Source organism: Rattus norvegicus, chromosome 1 (genome assembly GCF_036323735.1).
Source record: "Rattus norvegicus strain BN/NHsdMcwi chromosome 1, GRCr8, whole genome shotgun sequence".
In the NCBI taxonomy this organism is placed as follows: domain Eukaryota; kingdom Metazoa; phylum Chordata; class Mammalia; order Rodentia; family Muridae; genus Rattus; species Rattus norvegicus.
This window is the reverse complement of record NC_086019.1, coordinates 69206291-69233034: the sequence shown is the minus strand read 5'-3', so window position 1 is coordinate 69233034 and position 26744 is coordinate 69206291. Positions and strand designations below refer to the sequence as shown.

Below are 26744 nucleotides of genomic sequence, written 5' to 3'. Positions count from 1 at the left end.
AGAGTTTGGTTCCCAACTTCCACATTAGAAAGCTCACAAGTGCTATTCCAGCTCCATGGTAACGGATACCCTATGTTGGCCTTTGGGGCTACCTGCATACACATGGCTACACAGAAATGTTATTGGGGGAAAAAAACTTGTAAAAATCAATATTAAAAATAAAGGCAGGGAAGATATTGAAGATAAATGGTTCTGTCTCCATACAGACTTCTATAAAGCACTGGTGAGCTGTGTCCTGAGACTCTTCACAGGGGCCTCACAAAATCTTTTAGGCAAGTTTGGCCTGCAAAGGTACACACGGATCCACTAGTCAAAGTGACTGTACAGCAAATAGGGAGTTTCACACTCACAGGTGCTATCCCAGTTTATGCTGCACAAACCTGAGAACTCTGCTCTGCTGGTGCTGGAAAACCTGAAACTCTGCCCTAAGCAGTCTCTGGACACTATGTCTCCTGCTGCACTCTTGCTGGACCCAAGTCTTCACCCTTGGGATAGGAGTAATAACTACAAGAAGGTCTCCTCAGAGAAAACAGAGAACAATCCACAGGCAGTGGTCTTTCCTCCATTCTGATTACTTAGACTAGAGGACCAAGTATTTCTACATTTTTATTCTGTGTAAAGAGTAGGGAAAGGAATAAAATAAAAATGGCACAATTGACACACACAAAAAAACATGGTTGGGGTTAGGAAAGGGTGCTTGTAAGTAGATGGGGGAGGGGGGTCCCCATTACAGCAGCAAAAGCCAGTGACCTAGGATGCTCCCATCTCTCCCAATATGGGCAGGAACAACCAGACCTTCTTTTCAGGCTGCTGTCCTGCCCCAACTTGTACTGCCCCAGCCCCGCAGGAGGTGGACAGAGAAGTCTTCCCAGGCTACAGAGAGGAGAAACCAAACCGTGCTGAGGGAGGGGCCTGGGGTCAGACCATGCACGGGAGCGACAGTCATTTGCTCCCACCACCTCCCTAAGGGAGGTAACTGTGGGGGTTGGAGGGTGGACACCAGAGGCCGGCAATGCTTCTTCTTCCAGCATCAGGCAAGAGAGAGAACTGGGGAAACAAGAACAATAGGCCTCAGAACCACACCACATTCTGCAACCACACTCCTAAGTACTGCCCCATTCCCAGGAGCCCTAACTCTGTGTAATCCACCCTTCTGTCAGAGGCTCTATACTCTCAGGCTCTTACCAGTCAGAGCCTCCTGGGCAAAGTACTTGACATCCACATCCTGGTCCTGGGTCAGCTTCTCTAGGATAGGCTTGACTTCACTTTGCAGGGTGCTGTAAAGTGAGAGGAAAAGTGAGAGGAATAGTGAGCTAAGTTAGTCTTGCCTCGGGTGTATGTGTGTGTCCACAGGTAGGAAGAGGGTCCCCGTGTAGCTAAGTATCAAGGCAGAAACACACCACATCATAAGGCAGAGGATAGAACAAGGACACACACAAGCATACACATGAAAAATCTGATCCCTAGGCTTGGAATCCAACAGTTAAATAAGGAAAGCTCTTGGGCCAGCACAGGATACAAGCACTTCAGGAAAGCAGAGCCCACACGTTCCGAAGCTAAGCAAACAGATTACTTTAGCGACTGAATCTATGTTTACTGAGGTATTGTATGCCAAGTATGAATGCAAAGATACACCACTTTTAGATTCTTGCTCGGACAAACGAGAAGACAGGGCCAATAAATGGGTATGGCAATTAGATCAAAGGCTTCTTGGTTTTACGGGGCCTAGAAGTGGCATATACTCTTTATGTAAGCAGACAAGGAGGAATCTGCCTATCTTCTAAGTAACAGAGGCAGATCTCAGAGAGAAGGGCTATAGAGCAACGATGAGACACATAGACATCAAATGTTGGCAGACAGCTCCTCTATCTTCCATATAACCACTGCCCTCATTTCTACCATTTCTAGAGCTGTTTGGCTTTTGTTGTTTGCTTGCTTGGTTTTAGTTTCTGGGAAGCAGGTCTATATACATATATAAAAAAACTGTATGTAATCGCAAGCTATGTACTTCCCCCCCTGAATATTCTCATTCATTCATTCATTTTTTTCTTTCTCTCTCCCCCTTCCCGCTCCTTCTCTCCCTCCATCCCCCACTGTGTATATGTATGCACACACATCTGAACTCATGGGCACCATGTGTATGTCTTCAGAGGCCAGTTATAGTTGCCCTGAAACTAGAATTAATGGCACGTGTGATCTTAAGTACACATGCTGTGAGGTGAGTCCAGGTCCTCTCAAGAGTAGCTAGTACTCTTGAACACTGAACCATTATCTCTCCAGCCCCATATTAACTACTTTAAACTCATTTAAACTACTAAAAGGCTCATTTTCCTGGGCCTAGCTTCTCCCTCAATATGGTACCAAGACATCATCAAAAATATCAATGCTAGTGTTTAAAACAGGCATCTCATCTATTACTGAGTGTTCTATCCTCCAAATAAGCCACAACGTACTCTACCAGATTTGGCGGATTCTGTTATGACTATTATACATAAGGCAATCACATTTTCAGGGGGTGAAGGAAGGAGCAATACTGAGTACTCGTCTGTCTAAGGACTGGCTCAAGAGTCTACATCTAGCTAACTGCATCCTTCCAGTTAAACTGTTCAGCCTTCTAAGCCATTAGCAGTTCAGGCTAATGAACTTTACCAAAGTTCCCACTAGCATGATGCTCAGCAGAGTATTTTAGCTATAACCTGTGCTGTCCTATCAGCTTATACTACTGAGCACCTAGTCAGATGCACCTTACCACATGCTCACAAATACGTGAAGAGACTACTTTTAAATTAACAAGAGTGCAGGTTACCTCATTCTCATATTTTCACATACACTATTTTGACTACCTCCCTCCCCTCTCTTTCCCCTACTTGCATTTCTCAGCTTCCCATACTCCCCACTGAATGTCACATGCTGTACTTTCTTCTATGTCTTCTTCCCATGTGCATCAGGAAATTCTTTATCTACCTATATATACGATACTAGAGGAGTTCTTTACACAGAAACATCTCCATACTGCTGAGGTTAGCCTTCTCCTACAGCTTTCCATTTACATGAAAGCCATCATATCAATCTTCCTTTCACATCTTAGCAGGTCTATGCCCAACCCAAGACACGAAGACATTCTTCTACATTTTTCTATGTGTTTCAATTTATTCATCCTGGTTCTAGCTCAAAAACTTAATTTCTTTATGCAGAGACAGAAATTCTGTTTGGGTTTATGTGGGCATCCAACTGATCCAGTCATTTTTAGAAGACAAACACTTGTCCATCAAACTACAATGGTACCTACAGTTCCATACAGCAGAGTGCTTTGTGTGCTCTAGAAAATGTTCAAGAGAGACATGAATATCCTGTCCCAGCACCATGCTGTTTCTTTCCTTTTTTTTTTTTCCTTTTCTGTTCTGGAGCCAAGGAGTGAACTCAGGGCCTTGTGCTTATTAGGCAAGCGCTCTACCACTGAGTTAAATCCCCAACCCCACCATGCTGTTTCTTAATTATGTGTCAGGGAAACTTGAGCTGCACAGCTCTGTTCTTTAGAATGCATGGGATAGCCAAGCACTCTGCATTCCCAGGCTAGTTCCTACTAAAGCTCTGCTGATATATAATGGTCTCATATTAAATATACGTTCAGGGCCTGAAGACTGTACATGTTTCCCAAAACTTTCTGGGGCAGTGTTTAATAGTTTCATTATAATTGTTAAGTATATTACATTACATGTATATTTTGTTATGAATTTTCAACATACGTACAGCTTTCTCTACATAGATAAAAAACACTATATAAAAATTGGCTAATTTCATTTTCTAGTAATTTCTTTCTTATCTATCACCATCTTCTTTTTTTCACTCTACTCTAGGGAAATGGATTCTTATTCTAAAACAGAGAAGACAGACTTTGCGGAGAGGAAAGAACCAGTAAGGGTTACAAAATCTGAAGAAATCATACCCCGGGCTCCATCTTCAAAATCTAAGATGTTTAGAACAACCCCCAGACCTTACCTGTTATCAAGAATGGGTCCTATCTTCTGTAGTGACTTGGCCACATTGAAGCGGACATTGGCGACTGGGTCCCCAGCCATACGAAGAACTGTGGGCAGCATGTGCTTCGTGGTAATATCCTGCCCACAGACCTCAGACAACACCTGAAGACCAGTGAATGGCAGAAGTATGATTATGAAAGGCTCACTGTTAAGTCCACATGCATCTTCTTCTGAATAGGCTACCTGGACCCAGGAGCTGCATGGAAGGACCTGGGTCTAGAAGCATCATTCTGGGAGTTAACCTTGTTAAAGTTCAATTCCTAACATAGTCTTCACTAGGGATCTTTCAGACTTTATATCTGAACTGCTATCATCCTCACCATTTGAAAGGCATGGATTCCTAACCCCTGAAACGCCTCCTTCATGTAGGAGTCTCAAAATTGTAGGTGAGGAAATGAGAAAAATCTTTACTTAAAATTGTTTCTAATCCATCCTTTAGCTTCTAGCATGGGTAGGATTTACATGTCACTAAACAGTATTAACAAGGAAGTAAAATGCTACTAAAAATAAGTAGTAAGTATATTCTGACACAGAATCAGAACTGTTTTATGCCCTCGATTATTACATTATTCTTCACAGCCTCTTGAGCACTGACATAAATCTCAAAAGATGAGAAAACCAAAGTACTAACTGGTTAGGTTCTGTGATGTGTGACATAAACACGTGTGTTCTTCTTTCCAACCAGCAGAGGTGCACAGAAAATGCAGCTGCTCCTCTCACACAAAACCCTCCCAATTTTGGATCTCTCACCAGGTAATCTTGGCCCTGTAGAGGCCTGATCAAATAGTGCTGATTCAAGTGTTGGCCTACAGCCCTCAGAGACTCATCCCTAACACCAAGTCATGTTTCTACTCCCAAGCCAAACACCTGGATAGACAAGGGCCTTCCTCCATCTTCGTATCAGTAGCACTCCTATCCCCCAGGACCTACAGGCGATTGGGGTGCTCACATTGATGCAGAAGAGTGTAGTCATTCGGTGCAGGTAGTTAGGGTCTCCAGACATGGCTAAGACCTTGGGGATGATAGTGGCATGGGCCCACTCCTTCCCGAACTTCTCCACTAGCTTCTTAAGGTTGCTGGTGGCAGCCTCACGGATAGCATAGACTGCAATGGGGACAGAGCAAGGGAGGTGATTCAATGTGAAGGACTGACCAGGAAGGCGTTAACAGTTACACACAATCAGCAAATTAAGCAAAACCAGAAAATAGCACTTGCTGTGTTTTACTCAGTTTCTCTTTCTCATATACCCCTTCTGGCTACCCACAGAGGCAGGCACCATTTGGCTCCTTATTCAGAATGACTGATCACATGCCAAGCTATTTAATGCATACTAATTAAAACTGCCTTGTAGATAAAAATCAGTAACTTTTTAAACTTTTTAACCACGTAATAAAAAACAAGAAACATGTTTCACAAGGGCTGAGAGGCCATGGCAAGAAATCTTCATGTTTTGGAATGAGTATAAAGCTAAAAGATGGGAAGAGACTTGGTATGGTTCAGCAGACAAAGTAAAGGATTCAAACTCAGGTCTTCTGCATCTACCCACAACCCCAACCTACACTCCTCTATGGTTTCTTAACAACAATATGCAAGCACTGACAGCAGGAGAATGTCCTAGCTCATCTGTCTGTCTCTGGGGCTAACCTAACCTGCTGTGTTGGTGGGGAAACTTACCATGATCCACTAGCCAGGCCATACACAAAGAGTTAAGTTTCTCATCAAAAAATTCCACACCCTGCAGGGAAAAATGATTGGTAAGGGCTTGAGAGGAAGGATGGAAAAGAGGGTGGGGTCCCAAATAATCATGCAATTCTCAACCCCATTTGAGATGCTAGTCGTGTTCTTGCTCTGACTGAACCCCATTTATCTGCTAAGAACCTAGTTCCAGAGTAGAGTCCTTCCTCCATGGGCAGCTGTCACTGCCTACAAAGGGCAGCTCCAAGTCCCTTGTTACAGCAACAGTGCCCGGTACTGGGGTTATGACTGGACCCTGCTCTCTTATCACTTCAGGGACAGCAAAACCTGGGTCCTCACTCACGAGCTGTCCAGCCAGCAGAGGCATGTATTCAATGATGGCCAGCCGCACTCGCCACTTGGCATCTTCAGCGAGTTCCACGATGGCAGGAAGCAAGGACTGCGAGAGCTGCCGGATGCCAATCACTTCATTCACACAATCCAGGTTGGAAATGATGTTCAGCCGCACCTCAGGACACTTGGAAAGAAAACAGGAAGGTTGAGAGAAGATACTATATACAGCGACCTAAGAAGGGTGAGAGGAACAGCCAAGAGCTCCTTTCTGGCTATTGTCCCTTAACACAAAATATCCACCTAGTCTCACTCAGGGTAGCGGAGGCTATGCAAGGGGAAATGGGAACCACTGGATAAACTGAAAGAAGTATCCAGTTTCTGGAACACAAAGGAATGAATATGCTGTGTTTATTCTCTATCACTCATTTCTTCCCACTGACATGGAACTCTGTACCTTGAGATGCATGTGACAAATCTCTGACTAGAGGTATTATGAACTCCAATGTATCCATTCACACTCATTCCATAGGGCAGGGACATCTATGGGAACAGACATGTGGAGCAGCCGCACATTGGCTATGAAGAGAAACTTCTCCGGAAAACTGAAAATGCAGACCCAAGAGCCTTATTTTTTTCTTGTGGTGCTAGAAACTAAATCCAGAGCTATCAATGTTAAAACCTTTCAACTGACTTCACACACCATTTTTAAGAAAGACTTCTTGAGTACAAACAGCCTATGAAGCATCTTTGACCCAGTCTGGGAAAGGGGACAAATCTGCATTCACCATCACAGAATTAGCCACTGTGTAATCTACCAACAAGCTCCATTAAAGACTGTCAGTGGACAGCATCACACTAGTCTGGCTTCCCAGGACCTCTGGCCATCTCTCTTCTCTCTCCCTACCACTGGCTATACTTTCCTAACAGAAAGATCTCTTGCAGCTGCAGCACTTGCCTACAGGTTCAAATCCAATTCTCTAAACTCTTACCAGTGACTTCTTTCATTCTCCATAGTCTAAAGCCACTTGCACAAGCAAGTATGGTGACCAGACTGGCTATGGCCAACAGAGCATGTAGAAGACACAAGCTAGAGCTATTTCAATGGGACCTTCAGTGGGCCAGGAGACAAATTACAGCTGTGGCATCAGACCAAGAAAGCCAGGCCAGCAAGGCTAATCTGTCACAATAGGGCCAGCTGGAATGATGTGAGAGGAATAATCATAACTGACTAGATGTTACTGTATTCTAGTCTCTATGTCACCTAAAGCTTTAAACCGTGGCCCACCTCTCCCAGTACCTACAATTTCTGAGTGGAATTATGGAACACTTTATCTCTCTGTTCCTCTCTACTGGCACATTTGTAAGTCCTTAAAGATCACCACTGTCTTGGTCTTTGTTCATGTCCTAAATACTCAGGAGACAGATGAGTGCAAAATTAAGGGAACTTGAAGCAATGTCTGAGAAGAATGAATGAACAAGCAGACATGAATGCCTGTCATCTACTCAGCAAAGCAGGGAGTGTGGAGTGTGATGCCAAAATTTTATACTCTTGGATAATTGATTGATTCTGCAAACCTTTCTGCCACTCTTACCTCATCCTTCAGCTGAGCCAAGAACAGGGGCAAGAGGTGTTCGATGGTATTGTCTTTGCCCAGAATGGGAGAGAGGCCCATGATGACTGAAGCCAGTGCTGACTTGACATGTTGGTTGGCATCGGACACGAGTTCCTTCAGAAAAGAATGAAGGAGGTAACAAAGGTCAGAAATCCCCTTTAATTGCAACTGGTCACATAGATAGTAGCCCCGATGGCCCAAGAAGACCACAGTCTTCTGCTTTTCACATATGTGGGGCATCACAGGGCTGCACTGGATTTATTCTCAACAGGGATTGTTTGTTATGTGAACCCCAACCCAGGGTCACTGCCTCATTCTCCAAAAACTCTGTTCATAAGGGGACTCTGGTCTTGGAGCAGCAAATACATCCCTTAGACCTTAGGGTCAGCAGCAACCCTCAGATTTTGTCTACAGCTCAGTTACTACATCCCAAAAGGACTGAAAACCTGGCTTGGATCAGACTGTACCTAAAACAAAGTCTTCACCCATCTCTAGCAGTCTCAAATCCTACCATCAAACACTACTCTATTACCTTGATGCAGGGCAAGATCTGGGTCATGATCACATTCTCCCGGCAGTCAGCTGAGAGATTTTCACAGAACTCTGTGGGCAGGGACAGGAAGGTGCTGGTGAGACTTGATGCTCTGAGCCCATTTGTGCCTCTTAGAAAGCCACCCAACTAGTTGTGTTCTGGTTGCCAGCACCAACCTTTGACCTTGTGGGAGGCTGCGGCCCTCACCTCGGCCTCACAGTCTTTCATCAGGTTCTGGAAGGCAGGCACCAGATCTGTCTTAGTGATCTCAGGCCCAACTGCTTTCTGGAGCTGTACACAAAGAGAAGAGGAGCAGAACTGAAGAGTGTGGCAGCCACTCAGGGCTAAAGAGGCAAAAATGGAGAAGAAAGCACTAGAATGAGGTTAGGACACAGCACAAGGGACATAGTCCCAGCATAAAGACATGACCAATCAGTGAAGTTGTCACCTCTCTGATGACATCTTCAGAAATAGAACGATGGTTACAGGACATCCTCCACAGTATGTTTTACATTTATTGTTCAGGTTCTTTGAGGTTGAATTTCCCATTCCCTAAACACTGTTAAGTGGTTCCTGCTTTCACTAACATGAAAATATGTAAACATACTTAACAGTTTACTAAACTGGTTGGTATAATTTTCAAAAGTAAAATGATTAAAATGATTAAAAACAGTGAAGAAGGAAACACATGCCAGTAACAAGGATGTAGGAAAAGGATCTAGAACAGACAGCTTCAACTAGGTTGCTGGAAGAACAGTTGGGAGCAGGATGACTCTCTACTACTCAAAGAATTAAGCCTGCTTCCCTTGCAGATCAGAAGCCTGACTTGCCTTTACTTGGTACTACGCCTCCCAGGTACACATACTTCTACATGGCCAGGTCTCAAACTACTTTACTAGACCCAGGAATACAATCCTTAGGGATGAGTCTTCTAGCAGACCCCAGAAAACTAACCATCACAATGAGGAGCTCTTGTCCATCATTCCTGCCCCTTTGCTCACTTAATCTCAGCATCAGGCCATGAATGCTCCTGCTTTACTCTGTCTCTTATCTCCTACATACTCTGCACGGGCTTGTCTTTTTGTTCTGACATATTTCTTATCTAACTGCCACTCAATTGCAATGCCATCAAGCACACAGAACAAGACATAACATACTCCATTAGAACTAATATTTTTTAAAAGATTTATTTAAGAAGAGGGCATGTGACTGCATTACAGTAGGTTGTGAGCCACCATTGCTGAGAATGAACTCAGGACCTCTGGAAGAGCAGTCAGTGCTCTTAACCGCTAAGCCATCTCTCTAGCTCCCATCAGCACTTTCTAGTGAGGCTGACTTTTAGCCTGCTCCTTCAAGGCCAGGAATGTGTACACATAACTGACTCCAGAACCTCTACCAAAGGTAGTGCTAATAACAAACAAACAAACAAACAAAAGGACATAACTATGGACCTGCGAATATTGCAACAACAGTAGAGCACTTGCCTAACATGGGTTAAGAACTGGGTTCAACTCTCAGTATTAACAAGGGGAAAAACAACAACAAACCAACATGCTCTTGGCTAAGAAAATTTGGATCTTGGCACAAAGAGCACTTGTCCCTGATCTGACTAACATGTGGTTGATGACAACTATTACTGGGGCTGTGTCTTTCTTAGGGAAGTTGTGAGTTCAGGAAAAATGCTTTCATGGAATTGAAACTTGGCTTCAAAATCATTCTCATTACAGCACTTTGATTCAAATCACCCACAAGGACTGGCTCTGGGAGATGATTCGGTTGCCCATTAAGACTCAGGACGGACTGCTGTCCTAAAAAATAAAGCATGTCATCTCCTATATGTTGCTCCCTCCTCCCCTCAGAAAGCTTCAGTGTTCCCATCTGTGGAACTATGCCAACTTACCTCTGTGAATTTGTCTGCCACCATGTAGCGGACACGCCAAGACTTGTCCTCAGCAGCCTGTCGCAAGGTGGGCATCACTAAGGCCTCCAGGTCCTCCTGGGGCAGAAGCTGGGCGATATTCACGCATGCCTCTACTGCCAGCAGCCGCACCGAGTCCTGGGAAAACACAGGGAGGGGCAGGGAAGCAGAGGCCCACTGAGCCTTAAGGGTGCATTCCTTCCTCAGCTAGCAAGGGCATGGTGAGAGTTGGTGACTGGCTTACCTGCTCGTCAGAGGCCAGGTTAGAGAACATGGGAATGATCTCACTCTTGACATTGTCCAGCTCCAGTACCTTGGCAAACTCCCCCAGCTTGGAGGCAGCGGCCCGCCGCACCATGGGGGTATCATCTGAGCACAGGTTCCGGAAGTACCTGGAATTGGATGGAGGCCCAGAGTTGGAATCCTGGAAAGCCCTACCAGCTGGTGTCACAGTATAGCACAGCACAGAACAGCACAGCACAGAGCACTGCTGGGTCTGCAGTAAATTCTGGTGCTGACAATGGTGACTTTGTACAATTCATGACCTCTTTGTCTTCTCAGCTCTATAAATTGACCAATGGCAGTAGCAAGTCCCCACAAAGCTGACTTGAGGTCTCAGTCAAAGAGTACAACACAGTACTAACAACTGTTTAAAATGCAAATGACTCGTCTACCATTTCAGGAGCAATTGCCTCCTAAGAACTAATGGAGACATACAGCACGTGCATATATATATATATATGTGGCTTTAACCCAGTTGTATGAAGTGACAACTCAGAAACTTTGGCTTATTAGGTCTGAACAACAAGGCAGTTATCAAATGAGGGGTCTAAACCTGGGGCAGGCTGGAGATAACACTAGATACTATTTGTTGTATTGTATTCTGCTCCAAGCCCACAGGTATAACTAATGGTAGGAATAAATTTCCATGAAGGCAGAAAAGGAAAATTCGATGCTGAGGTATGGTGTCCAATGATCACTGTGAAGGACAAGCCTCTTTGAAGAGAGCTAGGAGCAGGGAGGGAGTAGGGAGACATCAAGGACATTAGGCTTAGAGGAGGGTTTAGGTAAAGTGATGGGAATGAGAACTCACTGTCGAAGTTCTGCCTTCACGGCACTGGATACTCGGGGGTAGCAAACTGAGAAGAGACCACAGGCTGAGGTACGGGAGGTGAACCAGTCTCCACCCGCCAGCCGCTTCACCAGAGGCACAAAGTGAGCCTCTAGATCGGAAGGTGAGTGCTCATGAGAGATGGCCCGCAAGGATTCTACCGCCTTGTCTCGCACTACTGTCTCTTCCACTGTGGCCAGTGACTCAAGAGGTGGCTGTGATGAGAACAGAAGGTTAGAGACCAGTGTTTTTCTTACTGTTTCAGTTGTGGAACCCTACCTCATGGCCTGACTGGAGGGAGACTCCTCTTATCTCCCCAGCCCCATGCTTGTGATAACAAGCTTCCTACAAGGATCTCTTAAGAGGCCCATGTGTGTGTGTGGCTCTCAATATACAATAAACACTAATGATGCGGCTCTAATACCCATGACCTAGGTTTCAGATACTGTATTGCTCACCTTTTTTTGATCAAAACTCCTTCTATGTGAGTCTTGTAAAACAGTTTTGATACTATCCTCATTAATCAAAGAGCAGGAATTGGAAGTATATAGGTTATGCAATTTGCCTAAGCTGCTAACAGCCAAGATCTAAAAGATCACTTGGTTATCCTTCCGTACCTAGCAGGTCCTGTCAGGATCGGATTCTGTTGGTGTTTCTAGCTGTCACTCAACAGAGATACACAGATGGTTTGGTATAGTATGGTATGGTACGGTGCAGTACGGCAAGGTATGGTATAGCCTGGTGCAATCAAGCAAACAATCTTGACAATGCATGATTACTAGCTAAGAGTCCCTGATGAGAGATGGCTTAACCTACTGGTACTCTAGGTGGTTCAGCCATCAAGTGAACCTTGCAACCCAAACTGGTAGATAACATATCTTACACAACCATGACAACCACAAAATCTAATTGTGAATACTTACTATAGTACTCTTAAAGTCATACCAGTAAATAATAGAACCTGGCCCGACCCAAACTCAAAATCCTATGGGTGGAATGCCACAGGGTCCTAGTGTGGTTAAGTTTGCAGAATGGATGGCGACTATAGATTAAATGACACTACTGACTTGAGTGAAAGTTACATCCAAAGGTAATCCATTCTGAGGTCACATCCAGCCTTCCTAAATCCTCTGCTTCTTGGACCACCATTCTAACCCCAAGGCAGAAAAGAGGATTAAGAAACTTCGCAGCTTTCACTCACCAGCAGACAGTGCACATACTCGGGTCCTCCCACCAAAGTGGTGAAGGTTCCCAGCTGTTCAGCCAAAGCCAAGAGGACCTCATCTTCATCATAGATGGTATCTGTGGGTCAAAGACCAAGCCCATTAAAAACTCAAGCCGAACCAGTAACCCAAGCTTCCAATAAGCAAAACCACTCAGCTTCCTCACTGTCAGCACCCCTATCTCCCAACCTGCCATTCCTAATCATCATCTACCTGGTGAGCAGAATAAGTCCAAACACCATATCTGCCTTTTCTGGCCCATGCTAGGTGTGGGATGGTAACTGAGTAGCACAACTGCTGTAACCTCAATTTTGGGTTCCTCTCAACAGGGACAAAGACCACATAGATAAATGCAACACAGGATGTTCAGTAAAACTTTAAATATGCAGGAACTCACTTTCAGGAGTTATGTCTTCAACCAGGAAATTCTTTTCTACCTTTGATCACCTGTGCCCAAGACTAGATTTGGTGTGCTCCAGCTCCTGCCAGAGCCAGAATGGAATGTGAATGAATGAAATGTCAGGGAAACAAAGCATACTGCCCAAACTCAAAGGTAGGTGTGTGTGTGTGTGTGTGTGTGTGTGTGTGTGTGTGTGTGTTTCCCCCAACCCCCTCCCTGCCTTTGCTGAAGGAAACACTGACCTCCAGTGGAATGTAAAGCATTCTAGCATTCTCTACCTTGGACTTGCCATAATAGCGCCAAAAAGAGCAGCCTCAGAAGAAACCAGGACCAAGGCTATTGATACCCCGACTTCACACTTCCAGATTCAAGAACAGCAACAACACAGCTGTTGAACATGTCCAGTCTGGGGCTTTTGTCTCTAGAAAACTAAGTTTGTTGACTTTCCCTCAAGAAACTAGCTGAGGGGCTGGAAAGATGGCTCAGAGTTTAAGAGCACTGACTGTTCTTCCAGAGGTTCTGTTACTCGACCTCCACAGGAGCCTTAATCTTCATTTAAGTTACAGAATCATGCTTGTCTTACCCATGAGCCCCCAGAAGCAGGTAGATGTGAAATATCTTGCCCAAAGTCATACCACAGGAAATTAGGAGGGGAAAAATGTGAAATCATACCCCAATTCTACATGATTAACTAACCTGCTGACTATGGACCCTGAATATAAAATCTCCCTTGGTTATATCCAAACAGAAAAATCCAATGGAAATTAATCACTGCATCTTTCTATGCCTCAGTTTCCTCACGTACAGATCAGCTTGTAGGTGTTGCTGTGAGACTGAGATGAATGGCACTGGAGATGGACGTTTAAGAGTATAGGCACCATTCTACTCTACAAGCTAACTCAGTAGCACAAAACTGGAGTCCAGTGGACAGTTGGCATGTAACAACTATGTAATAAAAGTTAATGATTATTGCTCTTTAATGCCTAAAATCAACAACAAAGAGTGGAGAAGATTATCTTCATTCTAGATAAACAAAATAATTTACTAAATTTATCTAAGGTCAACACTAACAATGGAAGCTGTGATTCAAGCTAGGTTCTATTGCTCTGTCATCCCAGATCATTCCCTTAGAGGATTACACTTAGGCTCCTGTAGAGTATTGCTCCATGTATAGGAAATACTTATAAAGTATTTACCTACAGTGAGGAATCTTGCTCACTAGCAAGAAATACCCAACTGTCCTCCCTGCATCTAGGCCCCAGCAATGCTTACCTGTAAGAAAGGGCAGGAGCTCACTTCTGGTCCGTTCAACCCCAAGGGCCAAGGCAATGGTGGAGAGCTTCTTGATACTATTGAGACGAAGCTAATGAAAGAACAAACAAAGAGAGAGAGAAAGTTAGGGATTTTGCAAACAAAGGAGTTCCATGGCCCTGAAACCATTAGGACCAACCCTGGAAAACTGGCTGCTGTGTATAAAGATGCTCAGTGATCAACAATAGATAGTAAAATTCAACTAAGCAATTCTGTGTTCCTAGAAGAAATATTTAACATTAGCAATGTTAGCACTGGAAGACAGAACTTCTCCTGGGTCTTTCCAAATTTAGACTAAAACTGAACTTTGTTCCCCTAACCCTTCCTTTTTGCTCCATTGTCCCATTACTACAGAGAACACTGGAGGTAGGTGGTGGCAAGAGAGCAGAAAGATCCTAAATTCAAGGTCATCCTTGATTCCATACAAAGTTACAGGCCAGCGTCAGCTACAAGAGAAACTGTCTCAAGAAACAAACTAACAATCCAGGACTGGTGGTTTACAGTAACAACAAGAACTAACAATCTAACACTGCCTTAAGAACAAAACAGCTCTGACTGGTGGTACACTGGTCAGTCCTCTGAGCACTCAGAAGTTTGGGACAGAAAAAACCTTGAGTTTGAGAACTACTTGAAGTACATAGCATGATCACAGCAAACCCCTACATCGTACTGCTGCTCCTATATGCAACATGAATTAAGGTGACTGTAAGTAGAAGGAAGACTGTGTGAAGAAAGGGATCAGTAGGAGTGACCAGTGACAGAGAGGATCATGATCAAAATGTACCACATAGATGCAGAAGAATTTCATAATGAAGTCCCTATTATGTATAATTAATATATGCCATTAAAAACAAAAATCGAGACTAGCATTAACAGTTCTAATTCCCCCAGTTCAGTGGGTGGACCTACACGATAAAGGTATATACTCAGTTTCCACGTAATGTTTTTGCTTACTGTTTCTGGCTTATAGCTTCCCCCTCACATATACAGTAACAGCCAGAATGTCTCTTGCCAAAACCCACACATAGAAAGCCCCATCTTCTCCATACCTTGCTTTCCTATAGTAGTCATAAATGATGTATCCTGATTGTAAGCTATAAATACCATTTCAGAATGACTTCTGTTGTATACCCTTAGGGGAATGCATGCTGCAGTGGTCAAGAATAAAACCTTGATTTTATTCTTGGTAAAGAAGCACAAGACCCAGGGCTTGCAACTAGAATCTGAAGGTTGCAGAACATTCATACGGATCAACTCTGGGATCTCACATTCTCCATGTTACAGAACATTGGCTGGTGGAAGATGCTTGTTTGTTAGTAGGGACACATTTTAGGATCATGGAGCTTTCTTGATTGTGATGTGAGAACAGAGGAAAAAACAAGTAGTCTGTTCTTTCAACCACTGCATGTGGGGGACACACCAATCCTTACTCTTTGCTGGTAGTGAGGGCGAGGATGAAAAACCATCCTCAAGTCAGAGTTGACTTATGAGCATCTTTAATAGGAACAGAAATGGAGAAGGCTATTTGCAGAAGTCACATGGTCATGTGAAAATGAAGGTAGAGATAGGGGAGGCATATCCACAAGGCAAAGAACATAAAGAATTGCCAACAGCTACCTGAAGTTAAGAGAGAAATGTGGGGCAGACCTCCCTTGGAACCTCAGAGGACCCAATTGACTTCAGATTTTTGGTGTTTACATTGAGAGGATGCATTGACTGTTTTAACCCACCCTATTTGTGGTGATTTAATACAGCAGCTGTATACAAACACTGTCTTGGTAACACAGACAACTGGTCTGTCTTTAAGTATTTGCATGCCAGGTTCTCACTTGATTGTCTCTACCCTAGCAATGTATGTGTGACCATGCCTCTCTCTTACACAAAACCGAGGCTCAGAAAAGAGACACTTAGCTAGAATAGCACTGACAGATGACTGTGACAATGTCCCTGTCTTCTCTTTCTCTCCACAGGGTGCTTTTTTATTGTAGCTAGTTCCATAACTGTGTCAAGAATGTAATGAGATCAGATTATCCCACAGGGGAACCCTCTTAGTGGAAGAAAAAAAGAGAAGAGAGAAGGCTGAGGGAGAGGTAGGAAGAGAAATGGACTCTCTCTTTAAAGTTTTCTTTTCAGGTCCCAGACAATTAGAAAGACATCTACAAGAGAACTTTGTCTTGGAAAAGTATGGCTCTTACATCAGGGGATTTACGGGGTCTATGGGCTCACAGACAATGCTGAGAATCTGACAAAATGCTACGATGAAAACTACCTAAGCACAGCTGCACAAGCCTGGGAGGCTATTGCAGGAGCATTAGGTGTTCCAGGTCAGCCAGGGCTACAAACAATATCTTAACTCAAAACAAACATGTATATAACACAGTTTTCATTCCATGTCATCCTGTCTTTTGGAGCAGTGGAAGGACCAAAGAGGCACCAATTCTCATCTTGGTAGTAAAAAGATCTCAACATTAAGTACTATAAACAACCCCCCACCACCAAAAAAAAAAAAAAAAAAAAAAAAAAAACCTTATTTTCACTCAAAACTACAAAATGTGTAGAAATTTATAGAAAGGTTAGGAAAAAAAATAGCAAATACCAAATACTAACAATCCTTAGATGCTGGTTGTTAGCCTGCAGGTGCTCAGTGCACTGTTGAGTTCTTTAAATTGTTGGTAAATGTTCCTAGCATCACAGGCCAGTTTCTGAATCATTCAAGTTGTGCTCACAGCACAACAGTTTCAATGGGAAGGAACCATTATGCAAACAAACTAACATGGCTTTTATTCCTGCAAAGTTTTATTTAGTAAAGCTACTGGCATGGTTTTTACTCCAGCAAAACCTTACTTGCAAAAGCTGGCTGTAGATGGATATGGTACTACGGCTATATTTTGATGACTTGTAAACTAGTTTTTCAACATCCTTGCCTCAATTTTTTTTTTTTTTAACATGCTTGTGCTCCTCTCCTAGCTGCACTGTGGGAAATAATGGGCCAGGGTGACAACTGGTGAGTAGTAAGCAGCAGCCCTAAGGACAGTAGATGGTATCAGGGAGAAACTACCATCCCATTCATAATCTTCATGCCAGTCATAGTAGCATGTATCATCTACAGATTGTTCCCCGTATGCTCGGGTTGGTTATTCCCACAAGGCTCTGAGGTCTTCTAGAAAAACAATATTAACAGGTGAGGATGCTGCTGGAAAACTGTCCATTTGTGGACAGTTCTCTCACTCTAGTTTTGATTTTGTTCACAACGTGCATTGTTTTCTTCAGGAAGATGGCACTCTGAATGTTTGAGTAAAGTGGCAGAAAGCTGCGTAGCCCTATTGCCTATTTCAAGGCTATGCTGTCATGAGGTCACCTTCACCCAGCAAGATCTCTGACAGACTTCTGATCTCTGGAAACACATAATAAAACTTTATGTTGTTTTATATTTACTTTATAGTGACTTGTTACAGAATTCTGACAAAACTGGCCAGCTGACCTAGCTAAACAAGTTCCTTATTGTCTCTGGGTGAACATTTCATCCAACAGCTTCCTTCAACCTTAGCACTAAAAAAAATTTTTTTTTTTAAAAGAGGGACTTTTTTTGTTTCCTATGAAGGATGTCTTATATACTGCAATCATGTTTAACAGCATTCATGACTTCAACCTACTAAAAGCAGTAACAATCTCCAGCTGTGACAACCAAACCATCCCCTAGACATTACTAAACATCCTTGGAGGCAAAAAACTATAACTATAGCCATTGCATACATTCACACACACACACACACACACACACACACACACACACACACACAGAGAGAGAGAGAGACATACCCTCCTTCTGGAATTATCTTCTCCAAATTTTTAAACTTTCCATCCTGAAAGGAGCTTCCCTTGACTGGCTTAATTCCTTACTCATCTGTCTAGTATACACACTCTACCCAGAACCTAATGGCTCCTTCCAAAAGCAGGTACTATTTCAAATTTCTACAAGACTTTCCCATGCTTACTTTAATATTGTACCCTATATTTCTTATTTTCTTCTTAATATTTTCCATAGTCAACATAATACCTATTTATCTGTCACTACTCACTAAAATCCCTTAAGGCAAGTTTTGTCCTTTTGCTCCCAGCTGTCAACATCTAGAGACACTCTGATGTCCAACAAACATTTGCTGATTCACTATTTCAACATTGACAGATCTGGTTTCTTACATGTGGTAATATGCAGATTTAGTTCTGTTTGCCTGTTTCACACCTAGCCTTTGTATAGCAACCAGCCTTTTTCTTTGTTGATACAGTGTCACTATGTAGACTAGGCTAGCCTTGACACTGCTTTTGCCTCCAGAGTGCTGTGATTGCTAGCATGCACCACTATACCAGGTTCTGGTCTCCTTTATGACCCCAACAACATCCCTCATCCTTTGCATGTGTTTACAGAGCACACACACATAAATTCATACAGTATGCTCAAAACCAGATTATTCTCACTTAATAGAAGAGAAATACAGACTGCCTGAATCAATTAGCAAAAAGTGCAAGACCCAGGAGTACAAATCCAGCCTGGCTGATAATGGAACCAGAGTCAGACATAAATACATAAAACTTAGATAGGCCAGGCTCAGGAAATTGACCAAGTGCAGCATGAACAATTCTATATAAAAGGAAAAGTAGAAGGCCGTAGTGCCACAATAGCCACACCCCCAAAATAATAGCTAACATTTATAGAGCCTTTACAAACAGCCAGTTTTATTTTACTACTTTTCCTCAGCCACCCAGGGAAGCCAGGGCTATTATTAGCTGGTATTTGTAGAAAACAGAAGCCAGGGGGGATGAAATAATGTGCACACAAGGTCATCCTCAGGTGAAAGGATGCGGCCTTGAGGTCTGACCTCTTTTTCAAAACCAAAGCAAACTCAGGGGTCCTGGCTCATTTTTTTCCCGTGAACCAGAACTATCAACTCGCTTGGCAGACAGGCCTGGGACAAAGTTGGAGAACAGGTGGGTGTGTACACGTGACCTATCCCAGATAAGGCTAGGTTAAATCTCTGGAGAGCATACTTTCACAGTCTCCTTCCTCCTTCAGGAGAGATACCACAAAATGCAAGGCGGAGGTCCGTGAAGAACGGATAGAAGTCCCAGTTATCAATCCCCACTCGTTCCAGTTAAAATAAACAAAAACACTAAAAGCGATGGTAACTCCACCCAGGTCGCCAGGACCCCTGAGGGCTTCCCCTACTCAGCAGGTCACGCGCCCCCGCCGATTCCCTACAGAGAGCCATTCTGTGTCGGCCGCCAATCACCGACTGGAAGGCGGCAGCAAGACCGCCACCCAATCTCGGGCCGCCCAGGCCCAGATCCGGGGCTGCCGCGCGCACTCAGGTGGGACCCTCGAGGCTTGCCCTCCGCTTGGCTGGGCACCCAATGAAGGCTGCCATCTCATCGAACCTTGCCATCAAGAAAGATGAGACCTGAATTCTGATTGGCCGCCGCTGCTTTCCGCCACTCCCGGAGAACCCTGAGCCATCGCTCCCACATTCCGCGAAGATCCCCGTCCCCGATCTCCCCCACACACTCTAACGGAAGGATCCCCGCACCTGAACGTCCTCATTGCGCAGTTCATCTATGAGCACCGCAATGGGGTAGAGCGAATCGTCGCCGTCGGCAGCTGCCATCTTGACTCCCTGGCGTTTCTATCAGGCAGCAGCGAGCTCCGGGCGGAATCCGGGCTCGGGAGGGGCGGTGCGGGGAAAGGACGCAAAGCGGACGTGGGGGCGCCCGAGCCGCGCTACAGGGGCTGTCCCGCCGCCATTGCCGCACAAGCTCGCGTCTGTTTGGTCTGAACCAACCAAGTCCCGCCTACTTCTCATTCACCATTGGCCGGATGAATCAGATGTTTTTCCGAAGGACGAGCGGAAGCGGAAGTTAAGTATCTTAGTGACCAGAATTGTGCCCGCCTGCGTCGCTGCTGGCAACCACGGGAACAAGCAGGTCTAGCTGCCAATGAGAGTCGAGAATGGGAGGTGGCGATGATGATCTCTTGGGGAGACTCGAAGACTCAAACCCGAGCCTTGGGAACTGTGCGTGACGTAATGAAGAACAGGCTGGTCTGGTTGTGCTTCTGCGGCTGTTATATCGGTCTCTAAAGAAGGAACTCCTAAGTAGGGAGATTTGCCTTGCTCAGTTTCTAGAACGCGGCCCTGGGGCTGGTGGCGTTCAAGGGCTGGTGGTGTTAAAGGCTTTGTTAAAGTCCCCTCTTACCCTGAAGAAATAGAGCAGCCAAGGCGACCTCTTACTTTATCCTGCTGGGGAGTTTCTAGGTAGCTAGTAAGAAATGAGCCAGGTCGAAAGTATTTGAGGATGGACCCCTGCCGCATAATGAGCTTGGACGCCAAACCTCTTATATGGCTAATATAAAAGTATCACAATCCTTTTTCCTTAAGAATGAAAATACGAAAACGTAGCAGGGTTGTTAAAGCGTGACTGCTTTTATTCTTGATTTTTGTTTTCTTCTTTTTCGATCTCCCTTCATCTTCCTCCTTCCCCTTACCTGCATTCCTCCCTTACTTCCTCTTCCTCTCCAATCAGAGAGAAAATTAAGAAGGAAACACCCTCACAGAGAGTGGAAACAAAGAAAAAAACACCCACTGTCACAGAGAGTGGGCATTCGTAATCAGTGATACATATTTGAGTATCATGTATCCCTGGCCCTGAATGGCAAACACATGGTCTTGTGATAAAGAACAAAAGGCTTAACCATGTGTGAAAGTGCACATGCTTTCAATTCTGAAACTCAGGAAGCAAAAACTTGTTCTACATAGTTATACCCAGGCCAGTCAGAGCTATATGGTGTAACCCTCAGAAGAGAGCCATACCATTGCCCCATCCCATTAGAGTTAATCCAAATGGTCTGTCTGTTCTCGAAACTTCAGTTTATACTCTACCTCAATATGGGTTTGGCACAGTGGTACCATTGTTCATTCTTTGTGAGTGTACTTTCTTTGTAATCTCTCTGTCCATTCTTCATTTTCTTCTATTACTGTACTTTATGTGTTTCATCTGAAATCAATCAACAGTAAATACAGGAACTGGGGAGCTCAGGGGAGGCTATGGAGAGGAACTCCAAACAGTGCCTTCCTAGACACTTTTTTGTTTTGTTTTGTTTTTGATTTGACAGATCTTTATGGGAAAAAAAATGCTCTCTTGCCTGTCTCCTCTCCTTTCAGACATAATAAAGATTTTTAGTCTCATTTTGAACTGCCCTAGATTGTAGGAAGCACTGAATTTCTTTTACATTCTTCCCCCAAACCCCCTGGGACCAAACCCAGGGCCTTGTGCTTGCTAGGCAAGTGCTCTACCTCTGAGCTAAATCCCCAACTCCAGCACTGGATTTCTTAACAAGTACAAGATGAGGGTAAGTTTAATTAGTTAATATAAGGCTGTAATTGGTACTGGATTTTTCAAGGGCTAGGTGAGTTAGCATTGACATTTCTAATCAATTTGTGTGAATTATGACAACAAAAAATAAGGTTTTCATTTACTTTTATTATTTTAAGTTTATATTCTTTATCTCTTATGCTGAAGAACACTAAATGTTTAGTGACATTGACATAATCATATATATGATTAATGATTACATTTTAGGGTCTTTAAAAATATTAAATGTTAAGCAGTTATGCCATGACCAGCACAGCTAGGCATCAACAGGGACTAGCAAGGAAAGTAATGGGAGACAGAGACACAAGGCTCTAGGTTCTCTTTAAGAATGAATAATTCTTATTTTTCCCATTTTTGTTTACATATTGTTTAGCTTATACCTGGAAATTTCAAGTAGAGTTGGTTCCATTATCTAATTCTGTCTTTTATATTTCACTGCCCTTGTTGGCTTCTTTTACCCCAGAAGACATTCCTCCTAGATTTTATCTCTTGCTTCCAGTTTTTCAATCAGGAAACCACATCTGGGTCAGGGTTGCTTGAGAAAGGAACTACAGACCATCTGGACCAAGTACAATTATATACAATATAATAGAAATGCATGTTACATAATCGCAGGTTCTGTATATTAGGAAATTAGGTAAAAAACATATTATTAGTAAGTAGTTTCAATGGTTAGAGTTATTAGTCATCCTACCAGTTCTTGCTCAATGTGTCTCTGTTTTGTTTTGCTTTTGTAAAATTATTTATATCCTGAATGTCAACCCCCTTTGTTCACCTGTCACAGAGTTCTTTCTTCCATCCCTACTCCCCTTTGCCTTTGAGAGGGTGCCTCCACAACCCCTAGGTATCCCCCTACCCTGGGGCATCAAGTCTCTACAGGATTAGGCTCATCCCTTCCCACTGAAATCAGACAAGGCAGTCCTCTGCTACATATGTTGGGAGGAGGGGGTTGGATCGGTCCTGAATGCTCTGGTTGGTGGCTCAATCTCTGGGAGCTTCCCAGATGTCCTGATAAGTTAACATTTATTCTTCCTATGGGGTTGCCAACCCCTTCAGCTCCTTCAACCCTTCCCATAACTTTTCCATATGGGTCCCCTTCCTCAGTCCAATGCTTGGCTATGAGTATCTGTATCTGTATCAGTCAGCTACTGGCAGAGCCTCTCAGAGACAGCCATGTTAGATTCCTGTATATAAGCACAGTATGGTATCAGTAATAGTGTCAGGATTTGGTGCCTGCCCATGGGATAGATCCCAAGTTGGACCAGTCACTGGATGACCTTTCCTTTAGCCTCTGCTCTATTTTCATCCCTGCATTTCTGTTAGATAGGGACAATTTGGGGTTGAGAGTTTTGTAGGTGGGTTTGTGTCCTTATTCCTCAACTCAGGGCCCAGTCCAATTACTGCAGATGGTCTCTTCAGGTTCCATATCCCCACTGCTGGGCATTTTGGCTAAGGTCAGTCACATTGAGTCTTTGGAGCTTCTCCCATTCCCCACTATTGATTCTTTTACTTCCCTTACTATATTCATAGTAAACTTGCTCATTCAAATCAAAAGCACAGCTATCATAGATCATTCTCCAGACAGTGCTAAGCAGTTCCATATGAAAAAGAGTCTCAGATATGTGTATTTGATATGGTGAAAGGATAGAGATGGAAACTTAGAGGCATAGAGAAGAAGAAAAGGATTGAGTCCCTCCCAGATATATCTAGATTTTTGTCAAGTTCACAAAAACTAGCTGTGACACCTTAGCACCATGGAAAATTGAGTGTAAACACCAGTAATCCCAAAATTGGATAGACAGACATAGGATCAGAAGTTAAAGGTTATCTTTGGGTATATATTCAAAAGGCAACCTGGCTAACATGAGAGCCCTGTAAGTGGAGAGGGGTAGGTAGAGATCATCCTGCCTGTTCAGCATGAACTCTGCATGGATGACTTCCTAGGTGTTTGTTTTGTTTTGTTTCTTCTGTGCCACCCATATCCACAATGTGTGAGTATGTCATTTTTTCTTAAACAGCTGTTCTTAATATGTCTCTGCCAGTACCTGGCTGGGACTCAGTGCATTTTTTAATCTTCATCAGAAAAAATTCTTCCTTCAGTAGACGGCAGTTAACACAGAGATCTATAACTGGACAATATGCAGAAAGTGAGAGACTATGGAACACGCAGTTCTAAATGGGATGTCTCTGTCAAACTCCTCCCCTCAAAGCTCAAGGATTTATATGGAAAAAGAACCAGAAAACACAGATTGTAAGAGCCACAGGTAATGAATACCTCCAAGGAAACAGGTATCTTCCAGATACAACAGGGCTGATGAACATATGAACTCATAGAAACTGAGACAGCATGCACAAAGCCTGCACAGGCTCAAAGTCCCAGTACTGAGAAGAAAATGTGACACAAAGTCCCACCCCCAAGCTAAAAAGCTGTTTCCAATTGATACTTCCTGGGAATAGTTGACAAAAACAAAATAGATTCCATGCTATTTTGGCTTGGGTTGGCATGTTCTATCTAATTTTTTTCTGTTTTTTTGGGGTTTTGTTTGGTTTGTGTTGAGGGAGGAAGTGGTGCCATCTGTTACCAAAGAATTAATAAGTCTACTGTGAATATTTTCATTTACATGTAAAAGCGATAACAGCTATAGTATGTCTCAGCAGGTGGCAGGAAAAGGAGGAAGAATATTATTGGTTCCATGTATGTATTGATGGGCACATAATATTAATTCCCTAGACCATGGTCTATTGCTGTGCCATGTGTCCTGCCTTACACAGATACAAATACTATGTAAGTGTCATAGGATACTGTGTAGTACAATTTAGGAACAGTGAGTCATAGTGCATTTCAGAGAATGTGTAGCAATTTCTTCTGAGTTGAAACATTTGCTCTTTGAAGGCCCTGCTCTTTGAAGCTCCTAAGACTCAGAGAGTGAACAAACTTAGTAAGATTGACTACTGACCCTCCTCAGGGTTAGAGAAACATTAAACAATTGCTGGGGAAATTAACTCTGAATAGACCAACTCAGGTCAGACATTGTGAGCTGTGGGCACCTACAAGCCATGCAGAAAATCCATGGTTGCAGCTTTAATAAGATGAGACTTATGTTGGGGTGGCATTTTTGGTGATACAGGTAGATTTTATTCATTCCTACTCTTGAAAATACACTTGCTGTACACATACACACACACACACGCACACACACACACACACACACACACACACACACACATGCTCCTTTAGGCAACTCCAATAAAAACTCATTGATTCACCCATGTTCAACTTTGATAGAATCATTAATTTGTATAGTTTCCCTATCCTAGGTGAGAAGATGTGTATAAGTATGTAGTATCCTCCTGAGATATGCATGTCCCATTGAAATGTTCTATTCCCCAGATGCATAGGGGAATAGGCAGGTATGGTGTAGGAAGAGGTATGTAGAACACTTGTAAGAAATAAGGTATGATATCAAGAGTTGGTTTGGAGTGCCACACCTCAGAGCAAATACCAAGGCTGAGGTTTGCATGTAGAGGTTCAACTGGAAAACCTATGGTCCTTGCTGAGATGGAATTAAGAAAGTGGATTTAGAGAGAAGAAACTTATACCATTGTCATTAGAATTAATTTAAGATAAATCCCTGAAAAGATTTAGAATCAAAGGAAGGTGTACACATTGGTTCTGGAGGAGGGTGGATCTGGCAGTTCCACCGCAGTACCCACTACACTTGATGTCTTCTGTGTGACCTTCAGGAGTGTGAGAACCCTGGACTACCCATATGAGAATTATGGAGAGAGTCTCATGAGTCATCCCAGGAGCTATCTCTGCTATTTTTGCGAGTGCTTGAGCTTAGAATTCAAGATTTCAGATGCATTTTGAAAGATACATTTGTAGTGGGTCTTTGGAAGATATAGAGATGCTTAGATGATGTCCATGCTCCAGTTACACTACAAATGGGCTCTTGTATCTTTCAATGTGTTCCTGAAAGCTTGATTACCAAGAAGGTAGTATCACTGTTTAGAGAAACATTCAACTTCTTTGCTTCCTGAAACTTTGTTCATTTTTACATCTGTCATTTTATTATGAATTTATGTTATTGAGGTACTAAAGACTTCACAATACTTAAGGGAATTATTGCATGGTATTAAATGTGCTCCTTGCAATATATACTAACTTTTATGTCATTTTAAGAAGCTAAAATCTTGAGCTGGGGAGATGTCTCATTGCATATGCTTGGGACCTCACTGCAAATTCCCCGAATCCATGTATAAACAAGGCCAAGTGTGGTGGCATCTGGTGTCAACTTTAGCATCAGGGAAGCAGAAATGGAAGAATCCTTGGGGCTTGGCTAGGTGAATTTGCAAGCTCCAAGTTCAGTTAGAAACCTTGTTTCAAAAAATAAGTTGGAGAGTCAGTGAGGAAGACATATAATTAACTCTGGCCTTCACACATGAACACACATTCATTTTCAAACATATGTAGGTACACATGAGCAAGTGCGTACTACATAATATAAAAATCAAATCTTGCAACCTGCTTACACAGAATAGTAACGACTCATGATACATTCTCATACCTCTCCATTGTTTCTGAATCATCCTTCCCAGCTCATGCCCCTCTTATCCACGTAGATAAATAGGAAGGGAGGGAGAATTAACTTTATTCATTTGAAATTATACCTTTGGATGACTGCAGCTAGAGAGGAGATATTAAAGAATTATTGTCCTGTGTATATTAGAATGCACAGTAATCATGAATCAATAAAAACTAATGCAAGGTTAGTGAAAACTAGCAAAATCTGACTTTATAAAACCTACCAGACTCAAGATAATTCTCTGAGAGGAAAAAGGATTTGCATGTAGAAACATGCGGCAGGGCATGGAATATGTTGAAAATTCACAAAGCCAGAAGAACAAGATAACACTGAGATGTGAATCCACAGAACTTAAAAAGAAAACTCGAGAAAAAACATCCTCATGATGACTCCCCAAGTCTCTTCCATCTTTTCTGAACAGAGAGATTTATAGGCATGGGACAGGTAGGAGAGGAGGGGAGGGGCTGCAGTCAGAAAGTAAAGTAAATAATTAATGAATGAAAAATAAAAAGACCATTTCGTACTTTTACATATGATTAAGTTTGGAAGACAGTTTCTCA

General features: G+C 43.2%; 1 protein-coding gene across 1 annotated transcript; it reads right to left on the bottom strand.

Moving 5' to 3' along the window:
* Positions 1-593: 593 nt before the first annotated feature.
* Positions 594-19837, bottom strand: Ppp2r1a (protein phosphatase 2 scaffold subunit A alpha). Its single transcript, NM_057140.1, has 15 exons — positions 19759-19837; positions 14138-14228; positions 12444-12544; positions 11225-11457; positions 10376-10523; positions 10114-10269; positions 8390-8504; positions 8214-8284; positions 7661-7795; positions 6079-6252; positions 5715-5775; positions 4990-5144; positions 4000-4142; positions 1186-1277; positions 594-1047 (listed from the first exon to the last, which is right to left on the bottom strand). The coding sequence occupies exons 1-15, from the start codon at positions 19834-19836 to the stop codon at positions 1031-1033; spliced, it is 1770 nt and encodes a 589-aa protein (NP_476481.1). The 5' UTR covers position 19837; the 3' UTR covers positions 594-1030.
* Between the last annotated feature and the right edge of the window lie 6907 nt (positions 19838-26744).